Source organism: Spinacia oleracea, chromosome 3 (assembly GCF_020520425.1).
Source record: "Spinacia oleracea cultivar Varoflay chromosome 3, BTI_SOV_V1, whole genome shotgun sequence".
In the NCBI taxonomy this organism is placed as follows: Eukaryota; Viridiplantae; Streptophyta; class Magnoliopsida; order Caryophyllales; family Amaranthaceae; genus Spinacia; species Spinacia oleracea.
In genome coordinates this window covers 19,303,478-19,321,200 of record NC_079489.1, presented here as the reverse complement: position 1 = coordinate 19,321,200, position 17,723 = coordinate 19,303,478, and the positions used below count along the sequence as shown (strand labels likewise).

At 35.3% G+C, this 17,723-nt stretch overlaps 1 protein-coding gene and 1 pseudogene across 1 annotated transcript; both read left to right on the top strand.

The window, feature by feature from the left end:
• Nucleotides 1-7,930: 7,930 nt before the first annotated feature.
• Nucleotides 7,931-11,937, top strand: LOC110788925 (2-alkenal reductase (NADP(+)-dependent)). The gene is made up of 5 exons (XM_021993556.2): nucleotides 7,931-8,281; nucleotides 9,288-9,465; nucleotides 10,563-10,729; nucleotides 10,906-10,988; nucleotides 11,289-11,937. Exons 1-5 carry the CDS (start codon nucleotides 8,051-8,053, stop codon nucleotides 11,665-11,667), a joined length of 1,038 nt encoding a protein of 345 aa, XP_021849248.1. The 5' UTR covers nucleotides 7,931-8,050; the 3' UTR covers nucleotides 11,668-11,937.
• A 936-nt stretch (nucleotides 11,938-12,873) lies between these two features.
• Nucleotides 12,874-17,446, top strand: LOC110788926 (2-alkenal reductase (NADP(+)-dependent)-like; annotated as a pseudogene).
• The last annotated feature ends 277 nt before the right edge of the window (nucleotides 17,447-17,723 follow it).

Here is a 17,723-nt window from a genome sequence, read left to right as displayed (position 1 = left end):
AATAGGGGTGGAGTGAGAAATAATATAATATTTTTAGAATATTTCCATTTTTAGAAACAGGTCAAGTATTAAGGGACGGTCCGATAAGGAAAACAGGTCAAGTATTCCGGGACGGAGGGAGTATGTTTTTTTTTTGATAGGTAAGGAGATACATTATGCTCTTGTGATATTGAGTTTTATAAGTTGTACACATTGTTTTTAAAAGTAAGACGTAGGTTGTACACCTATATTACATCAATTGAACAAATAGTGCTATATTTAATGATTCAATAATAATGAAAGTTTACAACTAAATAAAAATTAACCCTTAGAACCAACATTACGGGTCGAAAATACACCACCACTCACTCCACTCCCGTTGTGTCTCTATAAACGGAAAATGATTATGAAAAGTAACTAACTAAAGTTGACGGCGAGTTTATGGTACAAAAATAATTGCACCTGAAGGATATAAATGTAAAATGTGTACATGTTAAAACAACGATTACAACTTAGAATGCCACAAAGGCACAATGTAGAGAATTCATATTTTTTTTCTTCTCATTTTCTTATTTTAATCCCTCTTATTCTATTATGCATATTGGGCCTCGTTTGTATTTTAAAAGTGCCCTTAACCTAATACTTCGTATCTTTTAAATAAAACCACCTTCATTGATGTTAGTGGTTTACTCTTCTAAACCAACTTTAATATTCTACGGGCTTCAAAACAACCACCCACTTTTATACCCGTTACAAATTGGCCGGACACGAAATTCCATCCAAAACCGACCCAAGCAATGTGATGGCCACCGCCATTCTCTTTCAATGAGTAAAGCTAAGAATGGGGACTCGCCTTTCATGTTTTTAACCTTTAGAACCTACACTTTTATTTCACCTTTTAGGATCTCAAGCCAACTTTTCGGTAAGTTAACCCAAGGCTAACTCACCGTTAACCACATAAACAATATAAAAAACAAAGAAAAACATTTAAATGTAATTAATTCCAAACAAAAATTAAATAAATGAAAATTAACCAATATTAGGCAATTTCTTGAAGAACAGTGTATTTTGCATTGCAACGCAATGCAATGTCGCCTTCTCAAAACCTCAAATTAACCAATATTAATGGAATTCTAATGTTAGAATTGAATATTTGAATCTTTTATTAAATATACCGGCTACTAAGTACTAACAACAACAAAATTCCATGCCCCAAAAACAAAACTACATATTGATGCACCAACAATTTTATTTCCGTTCTTTCGATATACAGATCGATTTGCTCCAAATTTTGTGAGATGATTCTCTTCCAAACATGAAATCATACCTTGTTAAAAATGAAAATACCAAATTATTTCCATTTTTCCAGGGAAAAAAATCAATTAACTGCCATTGATGAGCTTGCATGTGAAGAACAAGGGAGAAAAAAAGGGGGAAATTGCCTAAGTGACGCCATGGAGCAGATGTCGGCAATTGTGGCGGCGTGGAGGAGGGTTAAATGCCCCCTTAATGTTTAAACAAAGCTCTTCTTATTTCTTTCATTCTTGTTTTCAACCAACTTCAATAGATCAAAAACTTTCCAAAAATTCCTCCATAGGATTGCAAGAGAAGAGAGGTGTAGGGGTGGTTGATTGCAAGAGAAGAGAGAGGGGTGTTGACGTGGTGTAGTAGTGTAGTGGTGGTTGATTGCAAGAAAAGAGAGAGGGGTGTTGACGTAGTGTAGTGGTGGTTGATTGCAAGAGAAGAGAGAGGGGTAGTGTAGTGGTGGTTGAAGCGGTGGTTGTTTGGGTGAGGAGAGAGAAAATGAGTTGTTCGTAATTACTCGTAGGCCTGATTGAGGACTCTTACAAACAAAAATGACCTTTTTTTTAACTATTTTAACCAAGGGACTAACCTTTTAACTAAGGCGATTGATCTTTTGTTTACTTTGGTTAACTTTGGCAAGAAAATAAAAAGTAAGTCCTAAACAGTGTAAAAATAAGTTGTAGGTCCCAAACGGTGAAAAAGTTAAAAGATTAGACCCCATCTTTATGCTTAACTCCTCTTTCAATTGTTTACCCTTGCCTTTTCTTTAATTTTATCTTGAATTGAAAAAACTTATATATTCTCCATTTCTTATACACAAGTCATTATTGATTCCTAAATTTAAAAATTAGAACTCGTTGGTTTCCTCTAATGAATGTTATTTTATGGTATTGAAGCTATAAAGTGATCATCATGTTGTAAAGGGAATGCATTGATTTATTTAAGCTTCAAATGCGAAGTATTTTTTTTATTACTTGTATATTAATTTTGCACCACTTTGATTTCTTTCCGATATTGTCATTTTTGCAAGAGGGGTGAGTAGGTGACTGTGTTGGATGTAGGGGTAGCAATTCAGATTAATTGGTCAGGTTCAGGTTTGGTTTCGGGTCGATTCAGGCCGGGTTCAGATTCCTCTCTATAACTTTAGTTCGGGTTCAAGTCGGGTTATCGGGTCGGGTCAGAGATTGTTATCCCTAGTTGATGGTTGATATTAGACCTGACAAAACTGACCCGAACCTGAAAAACCGACCCGATTGATCCGATCTTTAACCCGAAATTGATCCGAAAACCAAATAGACACGACTGGAAGCCGGAACCGACCCGGAAGTGATTTGACCTGAAATGACCCGATACCCGAACGACTTGAACCGGAATACCCGAACCAATTTGCACCCAAAACCGAATTTTACCCGAACCGAAAACAATTGTAAAATGTAAATAAACCCGAACCGAACCGAAGATTCAAAACCGATCGGAACCAAAGATCAACTCGAATTTACCCATTAGTTTTAAGTACATTTTTTTAGCTTTTCATATTATTATTATTTAATTTATTATTAGTACTCCCTCCGTCTCAGATTAGTTGTTACATTTACCTTTGCACAAAGTTTTAGGTGATAAGTGGTTGTTTGGTTATCAATTGTTATTTTATTGAAATAGTAGATGTGATAGGAGTTAGTGGAGTATTTTTTTACTTGAATGAGAGAGGGTATGAGGACCAAAAAAGTTTTAGTGGGAAGAGAGAGACAATATAATAATTGTGGGGTCACTCCTAATTTAGAAGTGTAACAACTAATCTGGGACGAAGGGAGTATTTAATTTTATTAATTTATACTCTTATGTGTTATAGGAAAATTCTTTAGTAATATTATGATAGTGACCATCAAATCTAAAGAGAAATAACATAATCAAAACTCGAAACCCGAAAAACTTGATTTGCCGAAAAACTCGATATAACCCAAAAAACTCGATCTGATATGAACCTATCTGATATTTACCTGATCCGATAATGAATCAAAATTTTGAGCCGAACCAAACCCGACCAATTATAAAAAATCGAAGCAACCCGAAACCCGAATGGACCCGATCCATACCCGAAATCGGCCCGAAAGAAAATAACCCAAAACGACCCGACCCAAGTAGACCCGACCCGAATCCGATCCAAACGACCCGTTTGCCAGGTCTAGTTGATATAGGCACCGCCGTGGTGGTTATAGGTTTCAAAAAGTGCGGGTCGGAATTTCAAATAATTGAATTTTTTGTTTTCGGTTCTGATTGTTGGTGGCAGCAGTGATTTTGGTGGTGGACTGGTCTGGTGTTGGGTGAGGCGATGGAAGAGGATGTTGGGTTGGAAGATGGTAAGACAAGAACATAAGTACACTTATGAAAATAAAATTGTGTATTGAGATAAGAATAAGAGGAAAAATAATAAGAAAAATAAAAAATAAAAGTTGAAGGACACATATGGTATTATGCAAAAAGGTGGCACTATTTCAATGCCCCTTAATTCAAAACCTTCTATTCTCTTTTTAATAAGATAAGATTTCGGGTCTCGGGTCGGTTCCAGGTCCTTAAAAATACAGGTAGATTTCTCGAGTCGGGTCAGTTTTTAACAGCTCTAGTGTGGGCCCATGAGGAGAGAGATAGAGAGAAAACAAATGAAAATTTTATCATTTAAGATATGGGGCAAATAAAAGAAATATAAGACAATCTTTTAGGAATGGGGGAGCAATTTTTTTTTTTTTTTTTTTGAGATTTTACTGTGTATCTACTATGTGCACGTTTTTCAAGTACATTGTGCTCATGTCAATTTCTCAAAAAGTTGTATAAGCACGGTCCATGGGATGAGCGCATGACTCTCATATAAATATCGGGCTAAACATGTTTGTTCTATGGGATGAGCGCATGACTCTCATGTTATGACGGGCTAATTAAACGGGTTTGTTCCATGGTGAGGTCAAACTCATGTGAGGCTAGTCTAGCCCATATCCAACTCTATGTGCACATAGTCACTTCAATAATTGCTTGGCGTTTCCATTTACATCTCAATTTGGCTCCATAGTCACTCCAATAATTGGTAGTTTGGAGTTTCCATTTAGACCTCAAAAATGGGATCGACGACTTGATCTTAACTTCATGACCTCAAATCCATTGGTTAAATTGATATCTGATTCGGCTTAATATATCATGATCTAATTCGAAAAACTCTGATCTAACCCGAAAACCTGATCCGAAATGAATCCACCCGATATGAATCGATCTGATGTTGACCCAAAAAACTAATCCAGACCCGACTCTATCTAATCCGACCATAGAAAACCCGAATGAACCATACCCGAACAAAGTACATACATGCTATGTTGGACAATTTGCCAAGTACATGGGTTGCTATGTTGGAAAATTTGCCTAAGTACATGGGTTGCTATGTTGTTGGAAGTACTGGAAGTACAAAAAAGGTACTACTTTCTATCTAGCTCATTTAGCTATATATCGTGGTAGCTAATTTGAATTTCAAACAAACATCTTCAAACAAACATGTATAATTTGAATTTCAATTAACCTAGTTGGTTAAACTATGAAGTTTGATGCCAATGACATAAGATTGTGTACATCAATTGACCCCTGTGACTCTTTCTACAAAAAATAACATTGTGCTTGACATGTAATTCTTTAAACTGACAGTAAATGCTTGACATGCATATTCGTTATCAACTGAATTTTCCGGGAACATTGTGCTTTACTCTACAAAATATTACTACGGATAACCATTCGATAACCGATCTTAATAAAATATGACGAATATTATGCTCAATTGCTAACAATAGACTAATAACATTATGGCACATATCTTTCTATACCTAGGAATATCATAGATTATTAGATGACATGTGTCATCCCATCTTTCCTCCATTAATTTGTTTTTTTTTCCTTCAAATTTTCCCTTTGTGGTTTGTTATACGAATTATTTTACAGCTTTAACACACCACTTATATTCCTCATTCAACATTAATATTCTCTTCCACCTCATCTCCCTCTTTAACACTCGATATTAATCCACTATTTGTTATTTTTTCAATTTTTAACCCACTGAAATCACAATCCTTCAACAAAATTAGCAATTAAAAACCTCTTAACAACACCAATAATGTCTTAGCCTAGTGGTTAAGACTAAGGGCCTGTGTACAATATGTCTCAGGTTCGAATCCCCGCCCCTATTTGTAATTTATATTGCCGTTATTACTCATTCACACCAAAAAAAAGACATCTTTTTTTTTGGTTTCTCCACTCGTAGTGGGTGAAATACTACAGCCACAAATGGCCAAAAACTACGAAGCAAGCATGCTTCCAAAAAATTAGTTTCATTGTTTTCTGAGATATCATCAAAGATGCTAGGGGGGCAATGCTAATGCACTGATCCAACAGACTCAGCTGTCTCTTGACTTTTCTTGCTATGTAATCCACCTCCACGAGCTGTTGTCTTCTTCTGAACTTCAACCATAGGTGCTCTTGGCTCTTTAGCAACTTCCTGCATTTTCCATACAAATTTGTGAGTAATGAAACAGTTGCTTGGTCACTGCTGATGTTATCCACTGCTTCTTTGCAATCAGAGATTATTGTAGTGTTCTGCCATTCCATGAGACACCTAGCTATGCCGAATTTGTATATGCGTGCCGCAACATGATTACAGTCACACACTACGCACTTGAAAACGTCATCAATTTGAATAGCACTTCCGGTCCTAAATCACTTGCGTTCCAATTTTTTTTTTTTTTTTTTTTTAACAAAAGGTTGCGTTCCAATTTTATTCACACAATATTGACAGAATACCTTTCGTTTGAAGCACAGCGTACACTTGTATAGACATGGCTTATGAGATATCCAAACACCAAAGTCTTCAAATTAATGATATAAGTTCAGGGTATATAAGGTCAAATAAGTTCAGGTTGGTTAAATTCTAAAAAAAAAAAAACAAGAGTTATTCAAGATCAAATTTAATTTACAACTAAAATGAGTTTTAATAAGTTTAGCTAACATTAATAAGATTCAAACTAAATTCAAATAAACAAAAATCAGAAGTATAGACTACACTCTTGATCCATTCACGAAAGTAGTATAAAGCGTATATTTAGATCGTATTACACTAAAAATAATTCTATAAAATCGTCCCGCGATAACTTAATTAAAATTAAATCAAATACGAGCGTAGTACTAAAACTTTTTCTATCAAATACGAAGTACAAAGTATAACCTTTATCGCAATTTGGATTATACACCCAGGTGCACAGTGCTCATTGTGCACCCTGTTCAACATTCATTGAAAATCTAATGAACGTGGAGAATGATTTCAATGTACATGTACTAGTGAAATATTTAAACTATATGTTCTATGGATTTGAACTATATGTTCATTGGCTATATGTTCTTTGGATATGAACAATATGTTATTTGTATTTAAACTATATGTTCATTTAAAAACAGGATGCACAATGAGCATTGTGCATCCGGGTGCATAAACCATATTTTGAACCAATGTCTAGTTGAAGACAGTAATTTTACGTGTCGCAGTTTAATTGGTACATATAAGCGCCACGTAGGCTACGCGTCACCATAATATTTTTACTATTAATTCAATATTGGAAAATTTGGTAATATTAATCCAACCTTTGGCCGATTTTCTTTTATTAATCCCACCTACGACATATTTTTTAATAATCCCACCTTTACTACCCGACGACTTTTATTGGGCTTAAGTGGCCGGTAATCGGTGAAAAAGTCAACGAGATGGTGATGAATTGATGATGATGACTGAATATATCGAGAGAGAGTACTGCCATGTAGAGAAATAATGCCGCTTACAACAGTTTTATGACCTGTTGGGCCCAATAAAAGTTGTTGGGTAATAAAGGTGGGATTATTAAAAAATATGTCGTAGGTGGGCTTAATAAAAGAAAATCGGTCAAAGGTTGGATTAATATTACCAAATTTTCCTTCAATATTTCTACTACGAAAATATGTAAATAAGGTAGCCGATATAAAAAAGGAAAAAAATTAGAATATTAAAATTTTCCTACCCTTTTTATAACATGTATAATAAAAAAAATATACAAACTTTTCTATAAGGCGGTTTCTCACAAAAGACCACCTTAATATCATATAAGTTAAGTAATGGAACCAATTAGTTAAGCACTTGAACTAATTAGTTAAGCACCGAAATCAATTAGTTAAGCAAAGAAATTAATTAGTTAAACAAAAGAATTAATTAGTTAAGCAATTGAATCAATTAATTAAGTAATGTAACCAATTAGTTAAGAAATTGAACCAATTAGTTAAGCAACAAAAGTGGTCTTTCCGGTAAGGCGGTCTTACACAAAAGTTGCCGAAAAAAATATAAATTAAATATTTTAATTTTCTATTTAAATCATGACACATAAGCATGTCACATCATTATTGTGACACCGCTTAAAACCTTTGTCATTTTCGTTTTTAGTTTTAAACTTTTTTGACGTATCACCAATAAAAACCAGTGTGTACTCAATGACAGTATGCGACACGAGAAAGGAGTTTCCAATTTTGTAAGCATCAACGTAGCAATGAATCAAAAATGTGGTGACACCACAACCACATCAAAATCAAAGTACACATTTCTCAAACCCACAATGACATTTGTTCATACTTATTCTCTCTCCTATAAAAACCCACCTAAACCCCAACAAAAATTAATCTCTCCATCTCCTCAATCGCACATCCAGAAACTAGCAGAGCAACAATGGCGGGCGTAGAAGTAAGCAACAAACAAGTAATCTTCAAAGACTATGTTGTCGGGTTTCCAAAAGAATCAGACATGGAGTTCAAAACTTCCAAAATAATCCTGAAAGTTCCAGAAGATTCTAATGGGATTCTTCTTAAGAATCTCTACCTGTCTTGTGATCCCTACATGCGGAGTCGTATGGCCAAGCATGATCGCCCCACTTATGTTGAATCTTTCCTTCCTGGATCGGTATAATTTAGTTTAATTACTCATTTTATTATCCTTCTCAATTATTATATTGTTTAATTTTCTGTTGTGGGATTATTTTAATTATTTTTTTTGACGGGGCGGGATTATTTTAATAATTGTTGATGAATTAGTACTATTTGAGTTTTTTTTTTAATTTGGAATAGTTGTCCTATTTTTCAGAGATTGTGTGTTTTGTTGTTTAGGGTAATGCTGTTTTAAATTCTAATTGAACAAAGAAGTCAATGTATCAACGAGATTACTTTTTTTTTTAAGGGTTCTGCAATTTATTTTAATTTTCTAGATAGTGAATTGGAGTAACAAATTGGAGGGTTGGTTTTCCTAGAAATGTATGTTGGAGTGTGTAGCATATGTGAATTGGGAAATGATTCTAGCACTAGTTTGATATTAATGGCGCGTCGAATTTCATTAGGTTTTGTAGGAATTGAAAGGGGAAATTGTGAGTGTTAAAATAGATTTGTAGTGCTAAGATCACAATTGATGGCTACTGTATAAGAATCTTGGGGGAAATTTGTTGAATAATGTGAGACAATTTGTATTCAAGTCATGCATCCCAGATTAAACATTCTATGATTGCTTGAATGTTTCTCAGATTACTATTATAACTTGATTCGGAAAGGGGTAGAAGCTTAGATTGGTACAGTACATTTAGTAACCTGGCTAATATGGTTTCAAGTACTGATAAAAGATTATGTTGAAGCAATTGATTTGTGGTTAATCAACTAGAAAATTGAAGTAGTTTATACAATAAGCTGTGCCACAACTTGAATTCTTGTCCTGCCAAAGGTCTCCTTGACCAATTATTGAACTCGACCTAGTAATTGATAATTTGATATAGTGTTAGGCATGTTACTTGTGAATCATCTCGTATTCCTTCACAAGTTCAGAGAGAAAATCCATACTTTGTTTTTTTTTTGGTTAAAGTAGTGATAGAGAGCATATATACATGAATGTTGAAATCTTAACTAAGATGCTGAATATTTTGCAGCCCATAACGGGGTATGGAGTGTCCAAAGTTCTGGATTCCCGACATCCAAACTTCAAAGTAGGCGACCTTTTATGGGGAATAACTGGATGGGAAGAATATAGCCTTGTTACATCTCCACAACATTTCTTTAAAATAGAGCATACAGATGTTCCTCTTTCCTACTATACTGGGATTCTTGGTAAGCTGTGATGCTTTATTAGTTCTATTTTATTTTTTCATGAACTCCTTAAATTCGTGTTTCTAGTATAGTTGAACTAGAGTGCCAACTCATAACAGGAAAATGGATGGATGGAAAAAGGTGTACTAATATGTTTCAGGTGTTGGAGTACTCTTCTGTTTGGAATAAACATAGAATTTCCTGTAGAAATGTTGTTAGTGGATACTGGATAGGGCTACAAGAACCGGTTACATGAATTATGTGTGTCATGCTTTACTAATCATAGATATCTTTAGCTGCAATAAAAATGGTTATGTATGGTAACCTGGCCACAATTTTTTCTCAAGTCTTCCTCTACTTCTGTTGAATCCCGGATACCTCTGCTGGATGCTAGTGAAAATACTTTTTTCTTTCAGAAGTAGCCCAATACTATGTACGTAGTAAGATAAACCAGCCAATGAATTCATGAACCCACTCTAAGGTGATATCCTGCATAGGTTTTCTACATGAAATGGGGTTTTTGTAGGGGGATCCCTTGATCCCATGTTTTCTGGCACGCTTTCCTTTTGTAAGTGGAGGCGTGGAGTGCCAACTTATTTATCTAAGAATAAGAGAGATTGGAAGATAAACTATGTTTATAAATAGCTGCCAACTGGAAGCATACTTAAATTCAAATTTCAGCTATTTTCTTTGTCACTGAAAAGGATATGAAATTCAAGATGATGGATTATCGTCAGAGTTTTAGCACTCTAGGTGGTAGTTTTGGATTGAGGAGGAATTGATTGGCGGAGTCAACACCGCCACTGAGGAGCAGTTCTGTTGCTATGGTAGTTGGTATTGTGGAGGCATGGACTCATGGAAGCATTATACGAAAAGGATTTGAATTTGTTCACATATCACGGGTTTTAAAATGTGAATGAAATGGGAAACTACAACAATCTTCTGAATTCCATAAGAAATACGTAGTAGTTGCCAATAAGATGGGGAAAGGTGGTTCCTACATTGTTCATATAATTTTGCAGCTTTCCTAATATCTTCTCAGCATATCTCTAGTGCCCTGTTTAAAAAAAATGAAATCAAATCGTTCGATGTTTTTGACTTCTATCTATCATATTTAGGTATGGCTGGCATGACAGCCTATGCTGGTTTTTACGAGGTTGGAGCTCCTAAGAAAGGAGATCGTGTCTTTGTCTCTGCGGCTTCTGGTGCTGTCGGTCAACTGGTTGGACAACTTGCAAAACTGACTGGTTGCTACGTTGTTGGAAGTGCTGGTAGCAAAGAAAAGGTGATTTACTTACTGCTCAATCTAAATATCTAACAGATTGCACTTGATGAAATTGGAACTTGACACAGAAATCTTGAAGTTTGTTCAGTAGTGTTAACTATCACTTGATTTTGAAGAATAATAAATTAAATATCTCCCTGGTTCTAACTTTTTATCACTAACTTACTCCATGATAGGTTGATTTGTTGAAAAACAAATTTGGATATGACGAAGCCTTCAATTACAAGGAAGAGGAAGACCTGGATGCGGCCTTGAGGAGGTGAGTACATGTGTTCTCTGCTAACATGTTTTAGACCGGATCTTTAACTTTATGCATAACGGGATTGTTTAAATGACCACTGCCAGTAATGCTAGTGATAAACATTCATAATGCAAGGTGGAAGCTCTTTGTATAAGCAAAGACAATTCTTGTTAAATGGACTAAAAAGTAAGAAGTGGATCTGCTCAATAAGCGACTCATTACTCACAAAACTTGGGAGATTTTACAAAGGCTTTTACTCTCGCGTGCACCTGCTAATTTTTTTACTTCTTACAACTACTGATATCTTGCTTTGATTAGGTATTTCCCGGAGGGCATAGACATATATTTTGAAAATGTTGGAGGGAAGATGCTTGAAGCTGTTCTATCAAACATGAGACTCCATGGCCGAATCCCTACCTGCGGAATGATCTCACAGTACAATCTCGAACAACCCGAGGGCGTTCACAATTTGTTTAATCTTATCTCCAAACGAATCCGTATGGAAGGATTTTTAGTTGGTGACTACTATCATCTTTACCCTAAATACCTGGAAATGATACTACCACACATCAGGGAGGGCAAGATTTCATATGTTGAAGACGTTGCTGAAGGGTTAGAAAGCGCTCCTTCAGCCTTGATAGGGATCTATTCTGGTCGTAATGTTGGGAAGCAACTTGTAGCAGTTGCTCGCGACTAAACTCTAGTTATCGAAGAAGTGTTAATTTGCTGTGTTTACCATGAACTGATCATGGGTGTTAGTACCATATATATGTTTTAATAATGTCAATCAGATTTTACATTATACTTTTAAGAGATTACTGTATTTTCAGAAGTGAGTTTTGACGATCTACTCATAGTGTGTAATCGATCATTGTATACGACACGAAAAATTGAGTTTCCAATTTTGTAAAGTGTTCATGATTTCAGTGGGAGAATGGACAGTTGGAGTTCTGTGTTTCGAATGTTACATACTTACATGGTAACGCTGTAAGGAGGCAGGGCCCTTTGACTCATATTTATTAAAAAATGAATAAAAGCATAAAATGTCGTTAAATGTTATTTTACATAGTTACAACCAACAACTGATTTTACCAAACATGTTTTTAAACAATCAATACTCAAACGGCCAACAAAAGCAGCCAGCTTAAACAGCCCGTCAAACCAGCCCAGTGAAACAATCAACAACCAACCACGAACAACCTATTACCAAACAGGACCAATATAAAAGTTAATTGAAATATACTCCCTCCGTCCCATAATATATTGCCTGTTTTCCTAAAATGGTGTCCCTAAATGATGTGAATATTTCTATTTTAAACTATTAACTTTTACCCATAATACCCTCATGCACTAATTGTAATTCCAATAGTCCTAAAAAAGTCAGAGTTTTTTACTTTGAAACCAACTAACATGTACTTTCTTTTGAAAGTACAAATAATTACTCCCTACGTATTTATTTAAGAGATACACTTGGCCGGGTACGGATATTAAGAAGAAAAATTGAATGAAATAAAATAATAAAGCAAGTGGGGTTGGATAGATATTTTAATAACTAAACAAGTGGGGACCATGTCATTTTGATGGGTGGGAGGTGGGGTGAGTTTATGAAATTATTTGTTTAATAGGATAGTGGGTGATAGGGTAAATTAGATGTATTATTTAATTAGATGGTGGGGTTGATAAGTTACTAAAAATGGCAAGTGTATCTCTTAAATAAATACGACCGGAAAAGGCAAGTGTATCCCTTAAATAAATACGGAGGGAGTATTGTTTTTATTAACAATATTATCCTTTACTTTAGTAACCGTAATTTTGGTCAAACGGTCCTATATTATTATGGGATAGAGTGTATAAAAATTATTCTGGTGCACTGTGCGTGCAACACCTCTTAAATAGTCGGAGAGTGGAGATAAAAGTTACTCCATAAAAAATGGAATACTCGATTAGAGAAACCCACCCAAACCCCAACAAAAATTAATCTCTCTATCTTCTCTATCTCACATCCAGAAACGAGCAGAGCAACAATGGCGGGTGTAGAAGTAAGCAACAAACAAGTAATCTTCAAAGACTATCTCGTCGGGTTTCCAAAAGAATCAGACATGGAACTCAAAACTTCCAAAATAATCCTGAAAGTTCCAGAAGATTCTAATGGGATTCTTCTTAAGAATCTCTACTTGTCTTGTGATCCCTACATGAGGAGTCGTATACTCGTATGCCAAGCATGACCGCCCCACTTATGTTGAATCTTTCCTACCTGGATCGGTATAATTTATTGTAATTACTCACTTTCTTACCCTTTTCAATTATTTTATTGTTTCACTTTGTGATTATTTTAATAATGGTTGATTAATTAATTCATTAATTTATTGGTGTTTGTTTTGGGGTTAAGAACTTAATCTTTTATTTGTAATTGTTGCCCTATTTGTTAGAGATTGTGTGTTTTGTGGATTGTTTTAATTTCTGATTGAAAACAGAAGTGAATTTATAAATGAGATCACTGTTGTTTTTTGGGTGTTTCTGCAATTTGTTTTAAATTTTTTCGACAGTAATTATGTAAGGTCTATTTAGAAATGTATCTTGGAGTGAGTAGCATATGATGAATTGGCAAATGATTTTAGTACTCAACTTGATTTTTAATGGCCCTGTCGAAATCACCTTGCTTTCGTAGGGAAGGAGTATTGTGAGTTTTAAAATGCTTAAAATAGAGTAATAGTCCTTCTGCGTTCTGACTGCTAGTCTGCTACTGTGCTAAGATCACAAGTTCACAACTAATCAATGGTAATGAAATACGGAGTATATTTTGTTGCCTTAGTTTTAGCAAGTATGGCTGTTGTTAAGAATCTCAATGGAAAACTTGTTGAATAATGTGAGACAATTTGTATTTAAGTTATACATCCCCAAATTAAACATTCTATGAGTGCATGATTTTTTTTAGATTGCTAGTATAACTCGATTAAAAAGGTCTATCACGTATAAGGTAAATTCATCTAGTTAATTTTACCCAGTTTTTGATAACTTTTAACGTGTTTTGATTAATTTTTATATTTTAATTTGATTTGATGAATTTTAAAGAATTAAATAATTAATTTTATACACTATTAGTGATTTTGATGGGACCATTTTTATTAAAGAGAAACATTTTATCACTGAAAAAAAAAATGCAGTAGATTATTTTTACAATGTACCGGTGTAACTTTTACACATTTTAACTTAACTTTTACTCAGACGTAAAATATATATTTTAACAAGAATTTGTGTGAACTTGATTAGTTAAAAAAATTGGGTAGAAACTTAGATTAGTACTTTCTAATAGTGATTCATGTACCAATAACAGCTTATGTCGAAGCAATTGATTTGTGGTTTATTCGATGAGAAAATTTGAAGCAGGTTATACAATAAGTTGCGCCACAACTTGAATCCTTGTCTTCCTTGACCCAATATTGAAATTGCCCTAGTAATTGATAATTTGATATAGTGTTCGCGTAGCCTATAAGGGCATGTTACTTGTGAATCTACTTGTAGTCCTTCACAAGTTTAGAGAGAAAATTCATACTTTGTTTTTTTTTAGTTGGAGAAAGTAGTGATAGAGAGGTTTAACTCTTAATTAGATGCTGAATATTTGCAGCCAATCATGGGGTATGGAGTAGCCAAAGTATTGGATTCCCGGCATCCAAACTTCAAGGTAGGTGACCTTGTATGGGGAATGACTGGATGGGAAGAATATAGCCTTATTACGTCTCCACAAAATTTCTTTAAAATCGAGCATACAGATGTTCCTCTTTCCTACTATACTGGGATTCTTGGTAAGCTGCTGTGTTTTGCTCAGATTTATTATTTTCAAATGCTTTTTCAGAATGTGTTTCTGGTTGAACAGCAGTAGCTTTCATAAGTGGGGAACGGGATAGAAAAAGGAACTAGTCATGGGATAGATAAGGTCCAGTAATTCATTTCGTTTGTTGGAGCTTTGTTCTTCTTGGAAGAAACATAGAACGTTACATGGTAATGCTGTAAGTAGGCAGGGCTGCAAGAACATAACAGGTATAGAGTAAAGGCATGAGTGTGTAGTTTTAATCAGAACTAAAAGTTGCAGAGACTAAAATAATGTGACAGACTGACAGTTGAGGTCCGTGAGAACATATGTTGTTGTAATCTAGGATTAGCATTTGTAGAACCTATCCTAAGTGGATGGAATTCTACTTGGTTCGAAATTTGTGATCAGTAAATGTGATATACGTTATGATGGGAAACGGATAGTTAGAGCTGTGAAAATTATCTTAGTAGAAAAACGTTTGTATGAATGTAATCTTCCAGAACAAACACCAAGCCTAGGCTATATCTTTCTCATTTACTGTGGGAGGGAGTCGACCACTTGGTTTAAATATGATTTGCCGAAGTCACATCTGACCTAGGCTGACTCACTCTTATGCTGTGGGAGGGATCTACAAGAATCGGTTACATGAATCCTGATGTGCCCCGTATTCCTATCTAGTGACTTTTCTGAATGCAGTCAAATGGCCAAAAGGTTGAATCCATGTCCGCTAATATTCCTTAGGGCTTCCTCTATTTTTCTGGTGGAATCTGATACCGCTGCTGAGTGCTAGTGGGAGTACATATATAAGATAAACCAGTAATGAATTCATGAATTCAAAGTAACGTTATCTCTTGCAATTGTATAGGTTAACATCCAATGTTTACTTGAAGCCTCTTTGGTTTGAGAGTGGATTTTGCCAACTAAATTTATCTTAGAATAATATAAATGAGAAGATAAACTAGGTTAATAAATTGATACTAATTGGAAAGGAAAATGAAAAATTACACCAAGATGATAGATTATTGTCAGAGTTTCAGCATTCAATGTGATAGTTTAGAGTTGAAGAGGAGTCAATTGGTATTTTAAACACTTTTGCATAGTGGTTCTGTAGACATGGTGGTTCATTCGGTATTTATGGAGTCATTACATGAAAGGATTTGAATTTGTTCACTTAACTTGGGGTTAACTGTAAATAAATGCGAAACTACAGCGACCTTGTGAATGCCATAAGAAATATGGAGAAGTTGCCTATAAGATGGGCCAAGGTGGTTCCTGCTTGTTTCATCTAATATTGCTGCTTTCTAATCTCGTCTCAGCTTATGTAGTGCCTTATTTTAAGAATGAAAAAACTCAAATCAGATTATTTGATGGTTCTGGCCTCAATCAATTTCTAGGTATGCCTGGCATGACAGCCTATTGTGGTTTCTATGAGGTTGGAACTCCTAAGAAAGGAGACCGTGTCTTTGTCTCTGCGGCGTCTGGTGCTGTCGGTCAGCTGGTTGGACAACTTGCAAAATTGAGTGGTTGCTATGTTGTCGGCAGTGCTGGTAGCAAAGAGAAGGTGACTTTTTGTTGCTCTGTTATTTCCTGTGAATGATTATCTCAAATTCTAGATTGTTCTTGGTACATGAATGCTAGTTTGATATGGAATTCAGTTGCTAAATCTCCCTCCAGATGTTGATACAGCTTTTTCACTATCAGTCTTTTGCTGATTTTGAATATTTCCACTTCCACTTATAAACTCATCCATGTCAGGTTGATTTGTTAAAAAACAAATTTGGATATGATGAAGCCTTCAATTACAAGGAAGAGGAAGACTTGGATGCGGCCTTGAGGAGGTGAGTACATGTATGCTCTGCAAACATGTATTAGGCTAGTTTAGATCATTAACTTCGTATAGAAACGGTGCGTCTAAATGACCAGATAATGCCAATAAGGCCAGTTCACAATATTCATATTTGGTTCTGCTCAACAATAAAGCCAGAAAGTTTGGGGTTAAATTATTATCATAAATCTGGTAGATTTAATTTACTAAGACATTTGTTATTTCAACTAATAAATGCTGATATCTTGCTTTGATTAGGTATTTTCCGGAGGGCATAGACATTTATTTTGAGAACGTTGGAGGGAAGATGCTTGAGGCTGTTTTATCAAACATGAGACTCCATGGCCGAATCCCTACTTGCGGAATGATCTCACAGTACAATCTCGAACAACCAGAGGGTGTTCACAATTTGTTCAATCTTGTCTCGAAACGCATTCGTATGGAAGGATTTATAGTATTTGATTACTATCATCTGTACCCTAAATACCTGGAAATGATCCTACCACACATCAGGGAACGCAAGATTGCATATGTTGAAGATATTGCTGAAGGGATAGAGAGCGCTCCTTCAGCCTTGATTGGGATCTATTCTGGCCGTAACATTGGGAAGCAGCTTGTAGTAGTTGCTCGCGACTAAACTCCTACTTAAATCGTAGGAAGTGTGAATATGTTGTATTGTGCACCAAAGTGATGGATGTCTGTTGGGAAATAGATGTGGTGCTTTCTAGTCTTGAAAGTTGATTGTGACTGTATGTTTAAAATTTGCATTTCTCTCGCTTGTGCATTTGCATTTGTTTGTTGATCAAGATAATACTAATAGTGACCAAATTGTTAGTTTAACATTGAACTAAAACCGATGCCGGAGAAGCTCTTCCACAACCAACCAAGTAACAGAAATCGGAGCAATATCACACCCGGACAACAGATGGACTAGCATAGAGCAATCCGTATATAAAAGTAACTTGGCGAACTCTCGATGAATAGCCATCTTAGTCGCTCATAAACAAGCCGTAAGCTCAGCCTGAAGAGCCGAACCCAACGTAAAAGCTTGGGCACCTCCCCAACCTTCCCGTAAACTGTCCTAAAATGAAAATTTACCCTTAAACTGTCCATGAAA

Coding starts and splice junctions, on each gene's coding strand:
- LOC110788925 (XM_021993556.2), top strand. CDS start 8,051: ATGGCGGGCGTAGAAGTAAGCAACAAACAAGTAATCTTCAAAGACTAT. Junction 8,282..9,287: donor AATCTTTCCTTCCTGGATCG/GTATAATTTAGT, acceptor AATATTTTGCAG/CCCATAACGGGGTATGGAGT. Junction 10,989..11,288: donor CTGGATGCGGCCTTGAGGAG/GTGAGTACATGT, acceptor TGCTTTGATTAG/GTATTTCCCGGAGGGCATAG.